The 20,447-nt window shown below is 40.9% G+C and overlaps 1 protein-coding gene across 4 annotated transcripts in view; it reads left to right on the top strand.

Moving 5' to 3' along the window:
• Positions 1–20,447, top strand: part of kcnh7 (potassium channel, voltage gated eag related subfamily H, member 7) — a 90,172-nt gene that overhangs the window by 64,564 nt on the left and 5,161 nt on the right. For 3 of the 4 annotated variants that reach the window (XM_026364355.1, XM_026364352.1, XM_026364354.1), the window contains 9 exons: positions 3,066–3,491; positions 8,585–8,816; positions 8,944–9,111; positions 9,659–9,858; positions 11,827–12,079; positions 13,909–14,114; positions 14,797–14,884; positions 17,271–17,552; positions 19,982–20,141. In XM_026364355.1, coding sequence (XP_026220140.1) covers positions 3,066–3,491; positions 8,585–8,816; positions 8,944–9,111; positions 9,659–9,858; positions 11,827–12,079; positions 13,909–14,114; positions 14,797–14,884; positions 17,271–17,552; positions 19,982–20,141 — 2,015 coding nt within the window. The remainder of the gene's footprint in view (positions 1–3,065; positions 3,492–8,584; positions 8,817–8,943; positions 9,112–9,658; positions 9,859–11,826; positions 12,080–13,908; positions 14,115–14,796; positions 14,885–17,270; positions 17,553–19,981; positions 20,142–20,447) is intronic. The other variant, XM_026364353.1, reaches the window with a different exon arrangement.

The raw sequence follows: 20,447 nt of genomic DNA on the forward strand, positions 1-20,447 counted from the left end.
GCAGCACAGACTAGTTAATGTATTCCCAGGGGTGCGTCAAAGCTGCCCCAAACCACTGATTAGGTCTCAGTTTTGCATTTTGCCCACTAATGGTGTAACGGATAGAGGACACAGAACTTGACCCCTGTTTGCACTCAAAGGCAACTCCAGCTGAAGGCTTTAGAATGGAGCCAGAGGCAGAGCCTGAGCCTACCGACCTCTCTGTCCAGTATTAAAGTCAAAGTTATTAAGCACTAGAGAGTGGAGCTGTGTTAATGTTCTTTTAATGTACTTTTGTTGCATGTGGCCGAAAACCAGTTGGTGTGCAACTTTGTCATTGAGTCGTGTGTGTGTGTACACAAAGAGGGCTCTGTATATTAGCTTATTATTAGAACTGGTGTGCCTGTCAAATGTTTATTTCTGTGCGAGAACTGCACGGGTAACTCCACCAGTATGTGTTTACCCCCACCCTTTTTTCCCCACACAAGATTGCTCTTAACATGACAGAGCATATAGCATTCAACACGCACGGTCACTCTGTATTGCTTTTCGCTTGCTGTTAATTATTTATTAAAATGATATATGATATTGATACCAAACAGATAAATAAGGCATGGGGCGCTTGTTGTTTTTTCCTAGTTAGCTGATAGTTTAGGTCTGTAAATGGTTCTCCAGACACCTGACAGTGAGGAACACAAAGCAACAGCAGAAGTCTTGAAAACAACCACAGTTGAGGCGCCAGGACAGACACTCTGTCCTGATATGGCTGCCTCACAGCTTCCACAGGCAGATGGAGGGTTCAACAAGGACGCTGGTCAGCTAAGAAAGACTTGCTGTTTCTTACAGTTTGAACATGCAGCTCATGCAGCTTGTACACGTGAGTCTCTGACGCACACTGCTGTTCATTAATGTCTCAAATTAAACTTCTCTAATTTATTTGAAGCTGAATGTGTAATTAAAGCAGCGGTACGTGCAACATTTTTAATGATGAAAGCCACGTGATTAACCACAGAAACATAAAACAACACTCTAGTCTTATAAATAATATCCCGTCTTCCACAGAGCAGTGTAAAAGGAACCGAAGCAGGAGAGAAAGTTATTGCTCATTTGCAGATGGTGTAAAGCCTTGCCAAACATAGAGCAAGTCTTACATTCTGCCACAAGAGAGAGTTCAAATGCACACAGCTACAGTAGGTAGGTTAAATAATTAAGATGCAATCTTTTATTTAGAGACGGATTGGCTGTAGCGCATTAATCCAGAATTGTCATTTGGCCAATGAAGTGGCTCCTCCCCAGCAGCTTCCCAGCAGGCTCAGGCATACTGTATCCATGAGCTCTGTATAGCAGTTACCATAAACTGCATGTTAACAGTTGTACAGACTTTAACACGCCGATGGTTCAACAGTAATCGATTGTTAATTTTAAAAACATCAAACAGACTTGGTCAAGATTTAGATTTCAAAACACTGACACCACAAGTATTCCTGCAACAGTTACACATCGACTTGTAACTGTAGTGAAATAGGCATTTAAAACACTCGCTTTAATGAAGTGGCAGCTTGATGAATAATAGAATACATTCCCTTTGTCCTCTGGTTGATGCATCTGATCAATTTCAAAGGTTATCCTATATCAGAGGGTAAAAGCGTTTGACCCCCTCCATCACACAGAGGGCAGGAGTTTCTAATAACCAATTCAATTATTAACACGTCAGCCTTTTTCCTGTGCCGTACACCATCCTACTGTCCCCCGGTTCTCTCCTCTTAATCACAGAGGTGATGAAGCTGACCAGGCCAGAGACGAGGGAACATGCAATGAGTGATGGATGCCAAAATAGTTATTTCAGGTTCATCCTTTCTGTTTCATTCCCACGCTCAGGGGCACACAGGTATTGTTTCACTGCTCTTTGCAGATGCAGGTGCAGCTCATGAGCTGTAAAAGAGCCACAAAAGGGCTTGAAATATCCCTGCCTATTCAAGTGTCACTTAGATGAATAGATGTATCCTCTGCCTGCACCTATAATTATCTGAAATGGTACATGACAGTGATGTAATATTGATGTTAAAAGCTATTTGGTTCTGCTTCGTATGGAAGCTGTAATAACAGAGCTAATGATAATGACATTCAGGCTCAGTGCAACGGATGATAGAAGCAAAATAATCTAATTTTACACAGGCTGCTGTAGACAGTTTCTACAGATTTCTTATTTTATTTGTTGAATCTGAAACACGTTTATTATCTGTTCTGATACTGACTTATGCCAGACATTTAGTTTTTCAGTGTTCATTTTAAAAGACTTTATTTCTGCAGCAGCAGCAGATTTTCCCATGGGTGTGAAATTGAAGCATTAAAGCAGCTGGTACCTGGTTAGATTAAAACATATTTTATGCATAGTTAAAATTTCAGATTTTCAGATTAGAGAATTTTTGAATCTTTCTCTTAACATATAAATGGTTTATTTGTTTTTTTTGAGTGTGAAATGTATGCATCAAGTACTGTGCTCGTGCAGACCTTTATTTAATGTTGAGATGTATATATAGTGCTGTATATACAGCCTGTCCAGTCAGAAGTTCATAGCCTACAGCCACATTACTCACACATGAACAAACATGACCTTTACTTGACCTACTCATACTACATAATGTACAGACATGCTAACACGTGTTGACTTGTGTTGAACCATTTTTTACATTTAACCAAAGCACTGTATTTTCTCTAGATTTAAGATTATCCTATAAATTCTATAGTTTATCACTCGTTAACATTGTCCAACCTGGGATTTTATACACACAGTGGAGAATGGTCAGAGAAGATGCAGCAAAGTAGTCCTGACAACACTGTTTCTAAGGCTTTTACTGCCTTGTAAATGCCCACATCTGTCAAACCTCACACCCCCATATTGTAGCACTGTCGGAGAACCACAGAAAAAGAGGGGAAATAGAAGAGGGTACAAATTTTAGCCAAGGGTAAAAATGATATGCACAATTTCAAAGTCCCTGTGAAGCAAGTTAGGAAACATGACTCTATTCCTGTTCTCAAATGTGTGAATGTTTTTGGTAAAAGCTAACAGCAGTCTACCTCCTCAGGTTCTTTCTCTGGGTGCAGACGTGTTGCCAGAGTACAAGCTCCAGACACCTCGCATGGACAAGTGGACCATCCTTCACTACAGCCCCTTCAAAGCAGTGTGGGACTGGCTGATCCTGCTGTTGGTCATCTACACGGCCATTTTCACACCCTATTCTGCTGCCTTCCTTCTTAACGACATAGAGGAGCAGAAGAGGCGGGAGTGCGGCTACTCCTGCTCACCATTAAATGTAGTGGATTTAATAGTGGACATCATGTTCATCGTGGACATCCTAATAAACTTCAGGACCACTTACGTCAACACCAATGAGGAAGTGGTCAGCCACCCAGGCAAGATTGCCATCCACTACTTTAAAGGCTGGTTTCTCATAGACATGGTGGCTGCCATCCCATTCGACCTGCTCATCTTTGGCTCAGGATCAGATGAGGTGAGAGGGGGGTTAATCAGGTATTTAGTTTATTGGTTAATAATATTGTATTATATCAGTAATTTTGAGACTGGTGGTTGGAATCTCAATCAGCCGATTATCCAGACTTTCTCCAGACATCATGTTTTGGAAATAGAAATAAATCTAAAAGATAAATTCAGCACTGTTTCAGAGAACTGCAATGGAACCAGAAGGGGTATTGCATTTGTTGTGGCAGACATGAATTTGTGCACCAGTTTTCATGGCAGTTTTTTTTTTCAGTTTTTAGGTTTATTAGTAGAAACATGCCACATTTATCTTAAAGTGAAGAATCTGGCTGCAGTTCAGACCTATGTGCGTCTAACAGTTTCTGAGCGAGGCTTCCTTCCAACTATCTCATTTGAGACATCCTTAACATCTAAATTTGTTCGCATTGTTACATCCAGTAGTATAGGGAGGCTCTGTTTCTGAAAACGTAAAAAAACAAACGTTCAGAGATTCTGCTGTGACTTGGTGCAGGTCAGTGCAGTGTTCGTGTACACAACTGCAGATGTTGATGTGACAAGATCCCTCTTACCAAACACAATCACAGGTCTAGGCTGCAGTGATAAAGTGATATGTTGTTATAATGAGAAAAGTTTCTCCTAAGAACAGCATAAATTGGTATCTTATAATAAAAAGAAAATACTGTATGTCACAATAATGTGAAAAATGTCCAGGTATAATGTGTAAAATATAGCAAAAAAACGAGAAAAGTTTCTTGTTATAATGAGAAACTGAGAAACTTTTTTTTTCCAAGGTGGCAACAAACACACTTCTGTAATTTCTAGACATATCTCATTGGTAATTAAAGCAAACTAGATGCACCTGACCCCAGTTTGTGTCCCTGCAACAGCTAATGACAGTTTTTAAACTTAACTTTAGGCAGAACTGAAACGTTCAGAAGAACAATACACAATCTACAAAAATGTGTAGAGCCCTGGATGTGGGCCGTAAACTCCCACCCAAACAGGCTAAAACCATCTGAGATTGATGCGAGTGTTGAGGGCGACGCCCCAGTGTGGTTTGCCGCGTCATTATTTACCATTAGGTGTGTGTTCCTGTGGAGGAGTCCATGGCCAGAGGCTGACAGTGAGTGGCAGGTGAAGGAAACAGAGGAGACAGTAAAGCAGCACTGCAGCTCGCTGTATGTCCCCATCATACAGCTAGATGACTGGTGCGCTGACAGAATGTGTGTTCCTGTTGCAGCTTGTGTCCAAAGCATGCAGCGTCAGGATGAGTACAATGACAAAAGGCTGTATTTTTAGCTCCTCCAATCACCATCAGAAACTTAAAATAGCACACGTATGAACACTTTTAGCTCTCATCTTGTGTGTTATTTTAGCTCTCCGTGCAGAGATGGGGACTATTTATAGACATAATCTCGTGCACCTTTGTTGCCTGGAAACAATCTCCAACAATATGTTAAGATTTTTTTTCTCTTGCTGATTTCATTAGAAACGTGGCAGGTTGAAATCTCCCTTGAGGGTTTATTTTTTGAATCTCACTGTAGGATTTCAGCAGACTAGAAAATAAAATGAAAAGCTGTGGTGCTGAATTTACTTACACAACCCATTTGAGCTCTTCCATCAATTCATCATGTCAATGTCTTGTTATTATAAGATGCAATTTTTTTTGCATGTTACGTCCATATTCATATTGCTGGTCTAAACCAAAATTCAAATATTAATTTTAAGTGTTTGCTAGAGCAAAGCTATCTATACAGTGAGTACAGCAAACAGCTCTGAGCTAAACCAAAATGTCTTAGAGCATCAGTGATTTTACTTTTAATGAGTAGATTCCGTAGTCGGGCTTTGAGTCATCAGTAAAATTGTTTGACAAAGATGATTATGAAGTGGAGGCTTAACCCGTTGAGTGCAAATGAAACTACGTGCACATTTTGTTTTTTATGAAATATTTTCTATAGTCAAATTGGACCATATGTAACTCTTTTCTGTTTGTCAAAAGAAACTGTGCAGTGTTTTTGCCTTTGTTTAAAGTGGACAGTACAGAAATGGCTCCAACCCGATAATGCTGCAAACCTGCACCAACAACTGTGCTAAACAAAGAAGAGGAGGCTGGTTCCTTGCAACAAGCAGCCCCCTCAATCTCACTTTTGCCCTGCTGCAATTGTGCACACAGTCAGAATAGACAGAATTATTTTACATTCTTGTTATTCACTCAGACAATAAAACACTGCCCAGACTATTTGTGCTTTTTCTGATTAAATGAATAAGCAAAACAACACTGTCGACTTAACACCTGACACCTGTGGAGCTACAGTATATAAAGGGAAGCTAAGCATGGGAAATTTGGGCAGAAGGGCTTAATGATTAGAAATATGGTTAAAGCTGCAGTAATCAATACTTTCGTACTGCGGTTTTCCTGCAGGTACAATGTCAAAATGTGGTTGCATTTGTTTTTGAGTCTGTTCTGGGTCTACCTCTGTTTTTACAGATTTCCTGGCAGCAAAGCAAACTTGTTTTTCTGTATGGAAGAAGAGACGCAGCCTAGGCTGTGTTTATGCAAGTCAGGCAAAATTACGCACAGCTGCAATGTAACATCTATTGATAAAACATACATTATCTCTGTAGCTGAGTGAGTATTTAACCAACTACACAGATTTAATAAATCTTTCTTAGTGTAATTAAAATATGTATTTTGATACAAGTATTAAAGGCACAACTATCTAAAGTGTCTAAAGAGAGGGTCTCTAGATTTTATTAACACTATTGTATAACACTATTAGTAGTAGTAGCTATAGTGTCAGAACACCTGCAACAGAGAAACAGACTAAAGACACCTCACACAGAATAAAAGCATAAAAACTGTGTTCGGATAAATGTTGGTTGTCATTCCGCCTGCAGGAAAATTGAGCCCTTGATGTTTTAAAGTGGCCAGGCAAGCCTGAAAAGCTACAGTGGCAGATGGCCAGAGGGATAGCTTCCTTTCTCAGCTCCAAACGCCTCCAATTTACTGTAAGCCCAGATTTTAATCAACAGTACACAGTGTGGGCCACATCATACAGCGATGTCATCTGTGCAGGTCATACTGGATAACTTCGGGCTCATCTGTTTTTCTATATGATTCATTCACTGTTCGTTCAGGTGTCAGTGAAAAGGGCGTTCTGGCCAGATGCACAGCAGTGACTGATGGCAGTAATTTGAGGATGAGATTAGGAGGACAGAGGCTTTTTAATGGACCCATCAGAAATGGCTTCAGCACTCTTCCTCATCAAGATGGAGACACAAACTTCCTTTGTCTTCAAAAAGATAAAAATCCAGCCCTCTCCATTGGTTGTAGTGATTTAAATAATCTTGTCACATTTACTGTACAAGACGTATAAATGAGTAAGTATAGATGTAAGGAGGCACAATTACAACAGTAGGCTGCGGATAATGATTTCCCCAAGCATATTAGGATAATTGTCAGGCGCGATAAGGAGTGGTAGGACCTATTAGTGTTCTCCAAGTCTCACTTATTATGTTTACAGATTGCACAACAATAATAGATTGGTACTTAGTCTGTATGCTGACACCCCCACACCCCACCACCCACCCACCAACCCTTTTTTCACAACTCCCCTCAAATAGTCAGTGTACATTTATTTGACTAGACCAGACGACTAAGACCTAGAATGGAGCCGTGAGGATTAAAGTGCTTTGAATTAAACAAAACAGAAGGCGCTGTGTGTACATTGTAACGTATGAATACAACAGTTTGTGTCTGAGGTGTGTGTGTGTGTGTGTGTGTGTGTGTGTACATATGCATTCTGTAAAGCTGCGTAGATGCTGGTTCTCGTCCCACTGACTGGATTCAGGGCTTTGACAAAGGTTCCAAGCTGCTGATATTTATATTTTTTAGAGCTAATTTTACCATCATCATTTGCAGTTATTCCGAAGTGTCTCATCAGCCAACCAATGAATCACCTCTCTCTCTCTCTCTCTCTCTCTCTCTCTCTCTCTCTCTCTCTCTCTCTCTCTCTCTCTCTCTCTCTCTCTCTCTCTCTCTCTCTCTCTCTCTCTCTCTCTCTCTCTCTCTCTCTCTCTCTCTCTCTCTCTCTCTCTCTCTCGCTCGCACACACATGCATGCACATATTTCCATGCCAGTCTCTGCCCACTATTAGCCAGTTCCATACCACCTTCCTTGCTTTGCACAGTCACGTCTTAAAGAACAATTTGACACTGAGGGATGTTCTTTTGCCTGGTCGGCTGCTCTTTTACTGTACATGTGTTGATGAAGCCTTCCTAACCTACATGTTTTATGTTTTTTTATTGTTTCAGCTCTGAGTTAAACAGTTATGACCCTGATCTACAACTCTTGTCATGGAAAGACAACACAACAATTTGCTCACTTTGATCATAAGGAAAAGTTGGTTATTAGCGTGCGATGATGGTCTTGACGGTCATGGTCTGATTCATACATTATTGCATATTTTACATATTTTAGTGCCTTGTGGAGGCAGCATAATGGTCACAGTTTCAAGATGACGAATAGAAGTAGAAAATAACTTTTTTTGAGAAATGTTCCCTAACTTACTAAAAATGAACTGAAATCTCTCATTTAGAAAAGTACTCAGACTCTTTGTTGTTACAGGCACATCCTGTTAGCTTCGATTGGGCTTCAAACTGTGTCTAGACTTTTTTAAAGCTTTGAGTGATTCCAGGAGGCGAGAAGCTTCAGTAATCGTGAAATGCAAGATAACCCTCTGTTAGAGCGGTGACCAGTTTAACAGATCCTCTGCAGAGATGAGACTCTGCCTAAAGGATGGTCTTGTCCTGGCTACAGTATTAACTGAAATACACAACATAGTCACTAACTTTCTGGAGAGGTTGACAACAATATACAAAAATGCCATGGAGCAATAATAGACTGAGGCAAGAGGCTCAGAGGGGTTCCTTATACACCAGATGGTCTGTGATAGGCTGCAGGTCCCAAAGCTGAGGCCCATAGAGCCTGAGGGGCAACGCAGCAGAAATTAACACATTTAAATATAAACCTGTGGGGGAATGTAACTCAGCCTTTGAAGTGAAGAAGTGAATCTTTTATATTCCTCTGTTTGTCGTTCACTCTAGACCACCACTCTGATTGGTCTGCTCAAGACGGCTCGTCTCTTAAGGCTGGTACGAGTTGCCCGCAAGCTCGACCGCTATTCAGAATATGGTGCTGCTGTGCTCATGCTGCTCATGTGCATCTTTGCTCTCATCGCACACTGGTTGGCCTGCATCTGGTATGCCATCGGCAACGTAGAGAAGCCTTACCTAGAGCACAAGATTGGCTGGCTGGACAACCTGGGCGTGTCAATAGGTATGCTTTTTGTTTGAATACTTTCAGTCTGACAGATGCCAAAGTAAAATATGATTATGATAACTTTTAAAATCAAACACACATTTTGTAATATTTATATGTACTGTGTTGTTGTTGTTCATCGTAGGAAAAAAATACAACTACAGTGACCCCAGCTCAGGCCCCTCCATCAAAGATAAGTACGTCACAGCACTGTACTTCACTTTCAGCAGCCTGACCAGTGTGGGCTTTGGGAACGTCTCCCCCAACACCAACTCTGAGAAGATCTTTTCCATCTGCGTCATGCTCATTGGATGTGAGTGACAGCTTAGTCACAGCACATACAGACAGTATTTTTAATCCTGTTATTACTAAAACCCTCTGTAACCAGGGTTGTGGCAGAGGCAGCACACACAGCAATTCGTGTAGCTGTAGATCAGGTACATCCAAAGAGCTATTTTCTAATACTGCAAGTATTATTAATAAAAACATCTATCATTATCTCCTCTGAAGTCATCATAAACAGACTGTGTGTTTCACATCCACGATTTAGTATAAGTCAACTGATAAACCTACAGGTAATTTATTTGTACCTTAGAAATGAATAGATGTAAAAAAAAAAAAAGACAGCTTTGCTTACCTGCTCACCTGGGGCCTTGATTTATGCACGTGATGAAGCTATTAAATATTTAGTCATTAGTTAAATATGCTAGTTTGAAAAGAAAATATTCACATTTTTAAATAAATGCACAGTAAAATTATCACATACATAATATTGTTTGGAATAAAACAGAAGAAGGAGGTAGGTATTTTATATGAGCAGCCTCAGCCACCATGGCTCAACTGTATGGCTTCTCTCCCAGCTCTAATGTATGCCAGCATCTTCGGGAATGTGTCCGCCATCATCCAGAGGTTGTATTCAGGTACAGCCAGATATCACCTTCAGATGCTGCGGGTCAAAGAATTCATCCGCTTCCACCAGATCCCAAACCCACTGAGGCAGAGGCTGGAGGAGTACTTTCAGCACGCCTGGACATACACCAACGGCATCGACATGAATATGGTACGAGAGGAGTGTGTATAGTGATGTGTTTTATTTAGGGTCTTTATTTGGTAAGCTTCGAGCTTGTGTTTTTTTTTTCCACAATGGTAACAAAATATATGTTTAACTTTCAGTTTGTTGTGGTTTTCTTCTGGTGGTGCTTATATATTGTCTGTGTGAATCTGATGTTCGAAGCACCATTTGTCTTGCCCCTGACAAATGCTCTCACCACGTCAGTGTGAAGCAGTCGTGTTACTGTATATCATTGGCACAGTATAATGTTTTCATGAAGGTTATACTGTGCAGTGTGCAGTCATAGCCAAGTTAAATGAAAGCCACAGTTGCTGCTCATGCATACAGTAGCTTTGGCTTTTCTCCTCATAATACTGTTCATGGTACTTATATAAGTTTGTCTTTCCCATGTCTGCCTCATATCAAATGGAATGACTCCACCACTCTGGTAAGAGCAGGAGGTACATGTTTTAACACAACTAATGTTATGTTTCTCAGTAGTAGAGCTTCATCTAGCAGTGTCTGAGTTGGTAGTCTTTAGCTTTAATGTACAGAAGACAGTGGATACATAATGTTATTATTGTCCCACACGCATGTTACTAGAGGGCATGTTCCCTCAGTGTCTCATGTAAAACTTACTGTACATACATAAAAACATAAACGCACTGTAAATATTTCCTGTGATCCCACATCACAGATGGATTTACAGTATTCACTAATGCATGCCACCTATTGTAAAATACACACGTACGTGATCACTGAATGTTTCTTGGAGGCCACAGTAATCGTCTGTCGGTGGTAGACTTGCATGTGGCCTGCCTTGAGGTCTCTTTTGCATGAAATCTGTGTATTCAAACACAACCCCATGATATTCATCTGGTACCAGAGACAGTGAATCACGCTTGTGAGAGTGGGCACAGCCTCGCAGGGCACTGCCAATTTTCCCTCCTACTGTGGGAGGCTTGGCTGCACGCTCTGCGGTGGCACCTGCGCTTGCCAAATGTTGTTCAGTCTTTCCTTTCCAAATCTACTGATCAGTTTTTTTTTTTGGTTTTCATTTTTTTGTTTTTTGTTTTTTTTTTGTTCAGTTGTTCTGAGCAACAAAAAGCCTGTCAGAGCCAGATAATCAGTTCAGGCTACATTTCTTTCGCTGTGCTCGTGTCATTAGCACATTGTATTTCATGTGTAAATGACAAAAAGACAAGAAATGTGTTCTCTCGTTGCTGCTGTCCCTTACGTGTCTTGAAGCTCTTTTCCTTGCCTTCGAGTGCCTCTTTTTGGTGTCAAACTTTGAAAGATAATGTGTGTCCTTTACAGTGAGTTCACGTTGTCCGGGGATCATTAGTTGTTTTGTCAGTGGTCACTGTATCTTTGTCTTTAAAGGGTAAGTGTATTATACTGTAAGTCCTCACAGAAATGTTCAAATTACTTTTTTACGTAAGAATTTCAGCAGTCTCCCAGACAAACTCAAATATGTAGAAATGCTTGACCGATCAGTTTGGTTAAGTTTTAATATTTATTTAAGGCAAGATTGAATATTATTTCCACTTGGTCTAGGATACACCACGTTGTGATACTATGTAAATGTGCAGAAGTATCACAAACTGAGAGAGGATAACACATATTGAACCTGTGTTTTGAGTTTGTGCTGTTGTTTATCTAAAGCTTGTCAGTCCCTAAATGTTCTGTCTTGTGTCTCATGTAAAGCTGCTGAAAAGCCCAGTGAAACAATAAATTGTCGCTCTGTGTAGAAAGACATCACAGGCTGTTTCGACTGCACTAATAGGTTTTGAGAAGAAGGAAAGAACACAAGTGGCAATTGTACCAAATTTCTCTGGAAATCCAGTCAATTCGACCTTCAACTCAACACACATTCAAATTCTGATCACATCAGAGCATGAACAGCTTCTTAAAACAACACCGCTTCATATCACATCCGATCATAAACGTGTGCTGTGATCCGTGTTCCACATTCAGGTCCTCAAGGGTTTCCCAGAGTGCCTGCAAGCAGATATCTGCCTCCACCTCAACAAGAACCTCCTCCAGGGTTGTAAGGCATTTCTTGGCGCCACTAAGGGCTGCCTGCGGGCCCTAGCCATGAGGTTCAAGACAACCCACGTGCCCCCTGGAGACACCCTTGTCCACAGCGGAGACGTCCTCACAGCGCTCTACTTTGTCTCCCGCGGCTCTATTGAAATCCTGAAAGATGACGTGGTAGTGGCCATCCTGGGTAGGTCTACTGTACATGTGTAACCAATCCTTGGTGTCAGGGTCAGTGCTTTGTAGATATGAAGTTATTTAAGACCAGGAGAAGTACAAACAAGTTACTAATTAAATTACCAATGTTTAGGATCATTTTCAGCATTATTTCTATTTGCTATATGTTCCTCCAAAAAAAGTTATTGTAATCAAAAAGAGAGAGAGCCTTAACTCAGTACTGCGTAGAAGATCCTTTTAGGGACAATTTCAACTTCCTGTCTCTACAGGTTTCTTATTTTTATTTTATCCTGTTCATCCATCAGATTGAGTGGGAATGTGTGTCTATAGATTGTTGTCTTCGGATCTCTCCACACCTTTAATGGGGTTTTATCTTTGGTTAGACCATTCACGGACAATCAGAGTCTTGTTCTGTAGCCTCTTCAGCTTTCTGTGTTTCAATCACGGTTGTGTGCACTCATACTTAATATAATTCTGACTGATCTCTCTGTCCCTGCTGTTATAAAGCACCTACATAGCATGAGGCTGCCACCAACACTCTAAGCATTACAAAATGGTTTTATACTCGACTAGCCCTAATATGTGCCTCTCTAGAGGATCTATACAGAGTTCCTTGAACAGATACAAAGACATATTTGTAATGTAGAAACTTGGTGACATTCATGTACACAACACATTTTTTACCCCATTAAATTCTATGGAAAAGCCTACACAAGACCATCCACCGCAAAGCACCACACATAGTACTGTAATGCCAGCCTTGGTAGCTTTACCTGATCTCACCTCCATTAGTGTGGATGCAGGGGAACTACCTAAAGATGGCCCCTATCTACTGTGATATGGCTGAGTTGGCATCCAAGATCTCTTTTGGGTGTGTTGTAATAACTTTGTTCAAAGAACACTGTGATTGCTGTCGCCTCACAGTCGTGCCTCAGATGAAGGGGGAAGATAGAAAAGAGTGGGGGAGGACAGATAGTAGGACGAGGGTAACGGGATATGTGTTGATGAGGAAAAAAGAGAGAGCATGACTGCTTTCAAATAGAGATAGATGACAATAAAAGCACGGAGCAGCGGAGAGCTGTGCGAGTGGGTGCAGTAGAAAGGAAAGACAATTGAAGGCAGACGAAGAGGAGAGTTAAAGAAAAGGGGCAGATTGAGAAATTCAGGAGAAGTGAAGTGACAGAGAAAAGGAGGTAGTGAGAGTTTCATGTGGTTGTCAGTGCAGTGTGATGCACACAAGGAGCCACTGAACCGCACGGCATTATCAACAACATCCGAATGTAATCAGAATAAAACTCATCTCTCTTTCTTTTCCACCTTTGTTCTCATCTCGGCAGCTGGCAGGTGCTTTTGTTTTTTTTCCTTATTGGCTTCATGAAAACAGACATTTAAAGTGCAGGAAAGCAGTGACACAATAGGGTCACAATGAGCAAGAACCGTGGTGAAGTTGTAGGTTGCACTCAACTCAGCACAATTTTCTCTGCCACAGCAAGAGAAATGCTGATTATACACATTTCCACATGTCCGTGCATTACCCTGCAGTACATATGTAAGGCTGGGTCTTACAGTAGTCATATGATACAAATGTTATGGTGATAATAAAAAAAAACATGAATTTTCAAATGGCTCACTTTGCACAGCTGGGAACAATATATAGTTGTTTTCTATTGTCGCGCTTCTCCGCCAGGTCCCTCGTCTCTTTATAGGTACAGTGACCTACATATTGTTTAGCTTCCTGTTGTCTAAACAATGGAATCATATAACTGCTATAGTTGCCTTTCCACAATGTGGACATTATTTTTCTATTTGATGTCTTACCTCTCACCCTCCCTCTGCCTGTAGGTAAGAACGACATCTTCGGTGAGATGATCCACCTGTACTCCAAGCCAGGGAAATCCTGCGCGGACGTGCGGGCACTGAGCTACTGTGACCTCCACACCATTCAGAGGGAGGAGATTTTGGAGGTGCTGGACATGTATCCAGAGTTCGCCGACCACTTCCTGACGAACTTGGAGCTGACCTTTGACCTTCGCGATGAAAATGCCAAGGTACTTGGCTAGAACTCTCTGGTTATGATTGTCTTAGGCGCAGTGAATGGGCCAAAGTCTTTTTTATGTAAAATCAATCTTAGTACTTTACTGTACAGCAAGAAAGCCTCTAGTAGAAACCATTAACGTGAATTAAACAGTCTGTCCCTAGTAGTACATCTGTGTCATGTCCATTTAAATTGGGGGAATGGTTTTCTTAATTCTCTTTAGTGCTGCTTCTCATTCATGGTTGTGACAATGAAAGCATGAGGCCTAATTTAGACATTTTTCTTCAGTCTTCCATTTGTTTGAAGATAAGAGAGATAGAAGAGAGAGTATTAGTCAAGCACTAAGAGTGGGATGGACATTACAGACAGAGGACCTGATGTAGGCTGTAATTAGGATGAATTGAGTGTAGTGAAAAGATGTGAAAGGGTAGTGGTATTATGTGAATTCACGTTAGTCAGGGAAGTGCACTCTGTGCTTGTTGTTATTTATTCAGAGATTCGGAAAGAAGAGAGGGAGACAGAAACACAAGAGAAGCTTCTGGTAGGATTACAAGGTGCGCAACAGAGACAGGAGGGTGTTTCTGTGTCTTAGTTAAGAAAATGTTTGGGAGGCACCTACTAATGTTGTACTTGGGTTCGAGGAGGTGTCGTCATACATGACATGGTTTAGGCTGATCACGTGTTGTATGTTACAGACAACCTACGGAAAAGCTACAGATTCTAACACAGAGGACATCAAGTGTCGAAGAAAGGTGGTGTCCTACAAGAGGAAATCGTCCACAGGTCAGCTTTAACACAACATCATCACTGTTGTAGTGCTTTTACATTTAGAGGGACACATCTGTTCAATCTGTTGTGATTAAAATATGAATTATTTAGTTGTTTATAGAAGAATAATTGCAAATACTTGCACTTAGGTAAAATGTAAGAGAAACATTTCTGACTAGCATGGAATTGGTTTATTTAGTTATTCCTAGGATGACATTTGAAATGTACATATTCAGTTTACTAGTCCCTACAAGTTTATTAAGGCCTCAGTTGTTGCCACTTACGTTTGAAAGAATCTCTTTCCCTGTGACTTGTTCTGTAACTTTAACAATTAGAAAAATCTGCTATTTATCACCAGTTCATATTAAAAGAAAACTGAGTTCATTGCATCACAGTTACTTTACCCATGTGGAAATGGACATTACCAAGCCTGGGAGTTCTTATGTGAAGTCTGTCACAATTTGGGGTTTAAAATTTACTGAATATTATAGAATCAGTGGTGTCACTCATGGATTGTATTGTATTGTCGGCAGTATCAAAGGATTTCCAACAATCCTCAGTGTTGGCAACGATATAGATAAAAAAGCTGCTGTGATGATTTATTCCACAGTAATATATTAAATATATGTTTGTATATAGTAAGTTTTAAATATTTAGACTTTAAACTTAGAATTAAAACTAAAAAGATAACAAAATAATAAATCTAGAGGATAGTATAAAAATACTAGAGCAACAATAGTAGTAATAAAACAATCCAACAGAATCAGGGTGATAAGATACAGTTTGTTACTCCATGAGAGGCAAAGCTCTGCAGTCAGGTAAATCAAGCTGCACTTATCTGAATAACTTGAGTTTGTAGGAAGAGACAGAGGCTTGTTGTACATTTGGAAGCTACTGTGTTTCCAAACACCGAATCGTCACTTTTAATGTCCTGTGGAAATTCATAAACTGATTTCTGTGTGGGAACATTTTGAAATCTGCGTCTCATCCCAGGACACATATTATTTTTGCTCCCACAAACGGTTTAGACTCAGTGGATGGTTCAAACAGCCAGCCTATACTATGATGCCTTCAGGCGATGCTGGAGTTATATAATGAATCCTCTATAATGTCAAGTGTCCACTTAACACGCCAAAGCAGTACTCACTCATTCCCAGTCCTCTCTCATGAATGCACACTGGTGCTCCCCCCAGATTAATCGCTCGTGTTACATAAAAGCAGTGTTTCATAAAGCAAGATTACCAGTTAGGAAAGGCTTCAAGCTTATTTTAAGAAACTTCTGTTTTAAATAAGTTGCCATGGAAACCTCAGAAAGGCTCAGAAAAGCACTATGAAAAATCAGTGTTGAATGAGCATAAGAAACTGAACCAGGATTAATATATCAATTAATTACATGTTGCATCTAAATGTGTATAAAGAAAGCCTAGAATATTCCCAGAATTTCATGATTACAAGCAGCACAGCAAATCAGTTTGTTTCCCACTGGTCTACTTGTAGCTAAAAGTAATTTTTGATTACTTTATTCCAGTGGTTTTATTAGTATTGGCTTTAATATTTCATCTTCATATTTACCTCTGTTGTTAATATTGCTCTGTGACTACGAACACTGTAGTTGTGTCTCTTATCAAATGGTGAAATCTTAGTTGATCTGATTTAAGACACTGATTTTAGGTCAAATTGGTCTGTTCCACATTACACAAGCACAGGCTTTCCACGTTTAGGATGAATTGGCCTTTGTTACCCATCCGAATGTGTGTTCTGGTTAGGAAACTCTCTCTTCGGATAATTTACCGTGTGGATAAACACAGCAGGCTCTGTGTCCTGAGTCACTGGGGCAGCTTTCAGAAGACGCTGTGTTTGCGTGGGACTGGCCGGCACCATGGGAGCTGTTGTAATGTGACTTCTAACAGCCAGGAGACTTGGGACTTGGAGACGGAGCTTCCACACAGCAGCACTCAGCAGTTTGGCTTCGATTCAGGCAAATCTAATTGGTCACCATGGTTACAGGCTGTCTGAATACAGTATCACCATCTCCCAATATAACACAAGTGAAGACAGAGAATGTGCCTAACAGTCCATTTCACAGTCCTGCAGCCGACATATCCTGCTTCCATCCATCAGGTGTGAAGGTTTAGAATTCAGTCTGATGAGCCGCTAAGTGAACATGAGCATCAATCATTTGTTGTTGATCTTTCCCGGCTCGTAAACACACATTTACTGTAACATGTAGTTCAGAGCACGAAAGGCACGCTCGCTGCAAACACTGCCTTTAACGGTGTTTGTCCTTACTTCACCTTCAGAGCCGGCTACCTGTTGTCAGAGATAATGAGACATCCCCGACTTCCCCAGAGGAAGTCCTTGTTCCCCCAGCAGATTTGCTTATTAGCATTTCTCCCTGTAGGTTCCCACAACAAGGAGCCAGTGGCCACCTACTGCAACACCAAGCAGGGGAGGCAGATCTACGCCTCCTCAGCAGCTGATGAGAGGAGAGAATCCGCTGAGGAGGGAGAAGAAGAGGAGGATGAAGAGGAGGAGGAAGGCAGGGAGGAGGAAGAGGAGCAAAGGCCCTTGTGTTCTGGTGTGCTGGGCTACCCGCTGGTTAGGGACCACACCCTGGGCCTTGGGCTGAGCAGCACTCCTGACGCGCAGCCTGGAGACGACACACAGGAGCAGACATATAAAGGTGATGACAGAAACATCCACCCGATGTTTTTCCTACATGAGTTTTCATTCTGTCTTTTATTAAGCACCAAGAGATTTATTTTTGGCTTAAGGTAAAAAAAAAAAAAAAAAAAACAGCTTCAAAAGCCGTTTCCCCTGTCAGTCAAGTAAATGTTTCCCCTAAACACATTTCTCTGTTACTGCTTGTACAGTAGTTGCAGGGTGTTCACATGCGTTTTAAAAACTGTTTGATGGATTTCAGTAGACGGGCTATTTAAATTGATGTAAAATGGGTATGTAGTTGTGATGGCTAGGGTTGGAGGAAGGGGTTAATGAATGCATTATGTCAATGAGTTTCTCCATTCATTGAATTCAAGAATATTTTCTGGTTTTAGTTTAAAGTTTTAGAGTAATCTTAGGGTGTTAACCTACAGAAGTAAATCAAATACATTTTGTAGAAAAGGAAGGTTAAGAAAACATGATTAAAACAAATCAGTCGGTCGTAGTTTAATAAAGTTTCCATAATTTGGCCCATTTCTCTTCAGTGTTCCTTCAGAACTGGACACATGTTCTTCACATGTTCTTCACATGTTCCCCAGTATCACGATGCAACACTACAACACTTTGCTCTGGATGTTGTGAACAAAACGTTTAGTTTAATCTAAATAAAAATCATTCCTTCTCCCTGTTATCATCATTTATGTTCTCATACTCATAAAATCCTCTTTCTCTTGAGTATAATCTTCTCAAGTGTGTATATGTTTTAATTTGAATAATTTTTTAACTACAAACATGTTCCTGAAGTTATCTTAATGTGTCCCCTGTGACACAGAGTGATTGAAGTCTGGCAGCATTGCAGATATATTTCCTTCTAAGGGTTTTTGATTGAGGATCCCAATCAGTATTTCAGTTATTGGTGTTGATTTGTAAGATTTGAAGCCCTTTTTTTAAGTTAATGATGATAACTACCTGCTGTTACCCTGCTTGGCAGAGCGTAAGAGGGCTGTCTGGTTGGAGCAAAGTGTATTGATTTCTAATGCCATGCTAGCGCTGGTTTAAGTTGCATATTGTAGCTTTAAATTTGCCCAACTGTGTCGGCCTGGGACTCTGGCCAAGTCCAACATTCATAAAGTACTGGACACAGTTTCCTTTTTCTTTTTTCTTTAATTATTTTTTAAGACTTTCATTAATTATTAACTTGTTAACAGCTAATTAACAGATGAGCAAAACTAGGCCGATGGTTCTTTGTTCTTTGTCTCCTGCCCTGCAGAAGAGGGGCATCTGTTTAACTGCTGGTGCAATCACACATCAGAGAAGCAAAAATCTAATGTCAACACTGTTTTTATTAATTAATACTATTAAATAAATCTTTATCATTGTTACCGTCTGGTGCTGCAGGATGCTGAATGCATGGGCTTGATAAGCAGAATAACACAGAGACAGTTTTAAATGGCTCAGTACTAGGGTCAATACCCCCCTTCAAAAGTCCCAGATGAGGAATGTCACACCTATTAAAAATCCAAACAAGGATTATGTGTCATCATGGTGAAACTTCAAACCTACTCAGGAATAAAATGTAAGAGGATTATAAACCAACAACCAGCCCAGGGTGACCTCTCTGATCAGAGGTCAAGACTAAGTAAACGATTGCCAAGAAACATTTGACTAAATCATGTTGGGACAATCGTGTGTCTGGTGAGTGAGGTGACACTGAATCTTTTAAGGAAATCTGAGATTAGGTGGATTCACCATGAGAGCTAATCCCGCAGTGGGACACAGTTCAGCCATCCACACAAAGCAGAGCGAGTTAGGAAATCCTCCTGTGGATCCCAGTGCTGTGCAGACGGGTCAGCACAACGAGCTGTAACTGGGACTGACATCAAGCTCGCTTTCACCATCCACATGCTGCTACATGTTGAGCAAAAGCATCAGCTTGATCTAGGTCTTGACCTCATATGGCTTCTGCTGAAAGATGCGCCTGTAATGTCGACTTAAATCCCCATAAAGTCGTCCAACGTGAACAGAGCTCCACAAACACTGTTTATTATTTACTACACGACTGAAACTCGGCGTGATGCTGCACTGAGATGGCGACACTGGTTCAGCCTGTTGATTTCATTGTGATATTCCATAATTCAACTGTTGCAGCCTTTAGAGGATTTCTGCCACAGTAGAGAGCAGAGAAATATTGATTCTTAAAAACAGCCCGGTGAGAACAACATAGAGGAAATGTCAATTTAATTTCCCTCACCACAGAATCCCTCTGAGGGTGTGCTTGTCAACCAGGGTCAGATGTGCTTTCCTCTGTAGGATAAACTGATCAGAGTTTAGTAAAGCTACTGTAAACGATAAGACACAACACAGGAAGATGCATCCTACAGGAAGAGACACTTTGCTAATAACACAGATCATTTACCCTGCATTTGTGTGTATAAACGTTTCTCCCTCCAGAGCTCCACGGGGACGAGTGGGTACGTGAACAACCCGGCGAGGGTGCCGAGGATCCAGCCCAGTGTCAAGAGACGCCAGCCGGGGAGGATGACAGCGACACAGACCTCACCTACGGAGAGGTGGAGCAACGGCTGGACCTGCTGCAGCAACACCTTAACAGGTGCGGAGGGGCAAGTGGGTGGAAAGGACACGACCAACATGATCAACAGCATGTTGGTCGTGTCAAACCAAAATTTTAAGAGCAGCAGAAACACTGTACACCACACACTATGTAGACTAAACGTTCCTCAGCTCATTAACAACCAGGGACACATCTGACACAGCTGAGATGAAAAATACATTAGATGAGGATGACAAATTCCCATAAATCCCATAATGATGGAGCAGCTGATGATCTGGATCCTCATTTATTAAACTGTTCTCAGGTTTTATCTTACATCCCACGAACCGTTTGACAGGATGATGG

Source organism: Anabas testudineus, chromosome 2, assembly GCF_900324465.2.
Source record: "Anabas testudineus chromosome 2, fAnaTes1.2, whole genome shotgun sequence".
NCBI classification, from domain to species: Eukaryota; Metazoa; Chordata; class Actinopteri; order Anabantiformes; family Anabantidae; genus Anabas; species Anabas testudineus.